General features: G+C 38.7%; 1 protein-coding gene across 1 annotated transcript; it reads right to left on the bottom strand.

Moving 5' to 3' along the window:
* Nucleotides 1–592: 592 nt before the first annotated feature.
* Nucleotides 593–3,187, bottom strand: LOC121546785 (GTPase IMAP family member 9-like). Its single transcript, XM_041858024.2, has 2 exons — nt 3,102–3,187; nt 593–1,987 (listed from the first exon to the last, which is right to left on the bottom strand). Exons 1-2 carry the CDS (start codon nt 3,109–3,111, stop codon nt 978–980), a joined length of 1,020 nt encoding a protein of 339 aa, XP_041713958.1. The 5' UTR covers nt 3,112–3,187; the 3' UTR covers nt 593–977.
* Nucleotides 3,188–3,549: the final 362 nt, after the last annotated feature.

The following is a 3,549-nucleotide window of genomic DNA, read 5'->3' as shown; positions in this document are numbered from 1 at the left end:
CAGACCAGACTAATCAAACATCCTGGCTGTCCTCAGACCAGACTAATCAAACAGCCTGGCTGTCCTCAGACCAGACTAATCAAACATCCTGGCTGTCCTCAGACCAGGCTAATCAAACAGCCTGGCTGTGCTGGAGGGCTTCTCCGCTCCGCTCTGTATGTTACACAATCACCTATATGAATCATTAAGGGTGCACTTATCTACACTATATTCTCTCAGAGCCAGCACTTATCTACACTATATTCTCTCAGAGCCAGCACTTATCTACACTATATTCTCTCAGAGCCAGCACTTATCTACACTATATTCTCTCAGAGCCAGCACTTATCTACACTATATTCTCTCAGAGCCAGCACTTATCTACACTATATTCTCTCAGAGCCAGCACTTATCTACACTATATTCTCTCAGAGCCAGCACTTATCTACACTATATTCTCTCAGAGCCAGAAGAGCCCTGCTTAGCAGCTACTCCTGGTTTAAAGCTTTTGTGTTTGAGAAAGAGACATCAGATGAACTTGATCTAATTACATGGTAATATACAGTATATGAGCGTGATGCATCAGAACACAAATCATAAAACAAGGCAATACATTTTACATTCACCATTTTATTTATTGTAGAACGTATACCAACAGACTGGTCCAACACCAAAAGATCATGGTTTTGAAAAGGGGGAGGGACATTTTTTTCATTTTTCACATTTCATTACAAATATTTACGTATCAATACGCAGCTAATAGGAAAACAACATATTGTAAAGTGGAAATATGTGCAGCCCAAGAAATAAATGTGCCTAGAACTTGTAATGAAGTGAGGCATTAATAACGCCCAAGCTTGCGTTATATACAATGTTAATGCATTTTGAATTGTTTCATATTGTGAGAACACCACCATGATTATCAAATTGACCAGATCACAGCAGCTAAAACAACAAGAATGGTGAAACAAGTAATTAGTCATTTCAGACCATCCATTTTATGATCTATCATTGCTGGTACTTTCTTGTCTGCGTCTGTATTTTATCAGCATAGCAGTTCCCTTTGTGGCTGCTGCTATTAAAGCAGTTATTGCAATCAATTTGACAGTCAACTTCAATCCGCTTCCTGATGCAGCAAAGTTGGTAGCTGGTTGAAGAACAAGTTTCATGTCTTTTAGTTTTTTCATGTTTGATTGCAGATCTGCACATCCCTGACCGATAGCTGGTAACAACCCCTCATTCTGGCCGCGAAAGTCATTGACAGCAGACACCACTCTAATCGCTCCTTTCGCCAGAGCCTGTAGAAAGTCTCGAATTAATTTAATCCTTGCCTCATTCTCATCTTTTTTCGTCGGTTGCTTCTCTGGGTCTTCATTGATTACCACATTAATCTTCTGGAACATTTCATTACTGTAGTGGGCACCTCCGTTGTCTCTCACCATCTCATCAATCTTCTTCAGAAGCTCCTCAACCTGTTTGAAATCGTTCTGCTCTTTGTTATTGAAGACATGATATCTACCGTCGCAGCTGGAGACAAACTGGGAGAGGTCTTCACTCTTGCCTATGAACTCTTCAACAGATTTGTCAAGGTCATCTCCATGGGTAAACAGCACCATTGTATATTTTGATGCCTCTTCTCCAAAGGTATTCTTAACCCATTCTACAATTAGTTTATCCTCTGGTGTGTATCGTGACAATGTCATCACCACCAAAAACACATGGGGCCCTGGTAAGGTAAGAATGATGAACTTCCCAATTTCTTGTTGTAGCTCATCTTTAGACAGATTTGTGTCCAAAAATCCAGGTGTATCAATCACAGAAACTTCTCTACCAGCAATTGTTGTTCCATGTTTCACACACTCCCTTGTCACAGATGTTGGTGAACTTTCCTTTTTAAACGTTGTTTTTCCAAGAATGGTGTTCCCTGAGGAACTCTTCCCTGCTCCTGTTTTCCCCAACATTACGATTCGCAGATCAGGAGGGTTTGACCATGCTGTCTCCTCGTGGGCTAAGTGAAAAACAGTTTTCAAAGTCAATATAAAATCAAATCAAATCAAATCAAATCAAATTTTATTGGTCACATGCGCCGAATACAACAGGTGCAGACATTACAGTGAAATGCTTACTTACAGCCCTTAACCAACAGTGCATTTATTTTAAACAAAAAAAAGTAAGAATAAAACAACAACAAAAAAAGTGTTGAGAAAAAAGAGCAGAAGTAAAATAAAGTGACAGTAGGGAGGCTATATATACAGGGGGGTACCGTTGCAGAGTCAATGTGCGGGGGCACCGGCTAGTTGAGGTAGTTGAGGTAATATGTACAATATCACCCCATGAGCATTACTGCACTAGCCTGGGTGCCAGTCTGTTTCTGATCTCTTGCCAACTCCTCATGGAATTGTCATGTTTGTCATGACACTGCCCGAGATCAGAAACAGACTGGCACCCAGGCTATTACTGCAACAAAACAATAAACCGGCCTGGTGACATATCTGTTGCTCAAGGAAACCCAATCATATTTATTTTTCCAAAACACAAGTCATCAAATGACATGTAACACTACCATTAAAACAGAACTTATTCATAATAAAGAATGGGTTTAATTATGACAGGATAAAGGATACAATTTGTAAATTTATATTTTTAACATTTTGGATAGCATTTAGACATTCTGGAATAACTTGAATAAACAGTATGAACAAATATATTTAGATTTTGAGATGTGGCAGATTGATAATTTATAAAAAAATTATGATTTCAATGATTGTGGTCCTCTGTAGCTCAGCTGGTAGAGCACGGCGCTTGTAACGCCAGGGTAGTGGGTTCGATCCCCGGGACCACCCATACACAAAAAAAAAAATGTATGCACGCATGACTGTAAGTCGCTTTGGATAAAAGCGTCTGCTAAATGGCATATTATATATTATTATTATTATTATTATTATATTTTTTCAATTATGATTTTGTCATAATTGTATCTCTAAACATTTTATTATGTACAATTATCATGATGAAATTAAGTGCATTTACAGAAAATTTGCACTTTTATTACATTTTATTTATTTAAATTGTCATGCAGCATTTGAAAGAATAGATTAAAAAGGTACATCTATATTACTTACTTCTATCCATTTTCAAGAATTGTTGTCTCCTTGTCTTGTTTTATTATGAAGATTTCTTGCTCTCACTCGTTTCTGTTTTCTGTTTTGTCTCCCACTTTCTTAACCGAGAGTACACAGCTTTGTTCTCTGTGATCGAACATAACATTTCCTGTCATACCAGTTCTGCCAATGACGACAGTGGTTCTGCCAGCCGGTCATTTTACATAAGATAATATTTGCTTTTCTTATGAGAAGGGTGTGTTCAGACTACATGCAGTGATGATCAGACGTAGCATTTAACAACAGCTAAAACATGAACAACAACTTGCAGATATGCCACAGACAGTAATTCACAGTAATGCAGCTCCAGCTAGGTGAATTAGAGGTAAATCGTTCATGTTTGATTGTAGAGCTGCACCCCTCCTGGCCAATCTGTACACAGCCCCTCGCTCTGGCTACCAGTGGAGGC

The sequence above is a fragment of the Coregonus clupeaformis genome, chromosome 30, assembly GCF_020615455.1.
Source record: "Coregonus clupeaformis isolate EN_2021a chromosome 30, ASM2061545v1, whole genome shotgun sequence".
NCBI lineage: Eukaryota > Metazoa > Chordata > Actinopteri > Salmoniformes > Salmonidae > Coregonus > Coregonus clupeaformis.
Note: the sequence above shows the minus strand (reverse complement) of the source record. Positions and strands in the feature narration are given on the sequence as shown.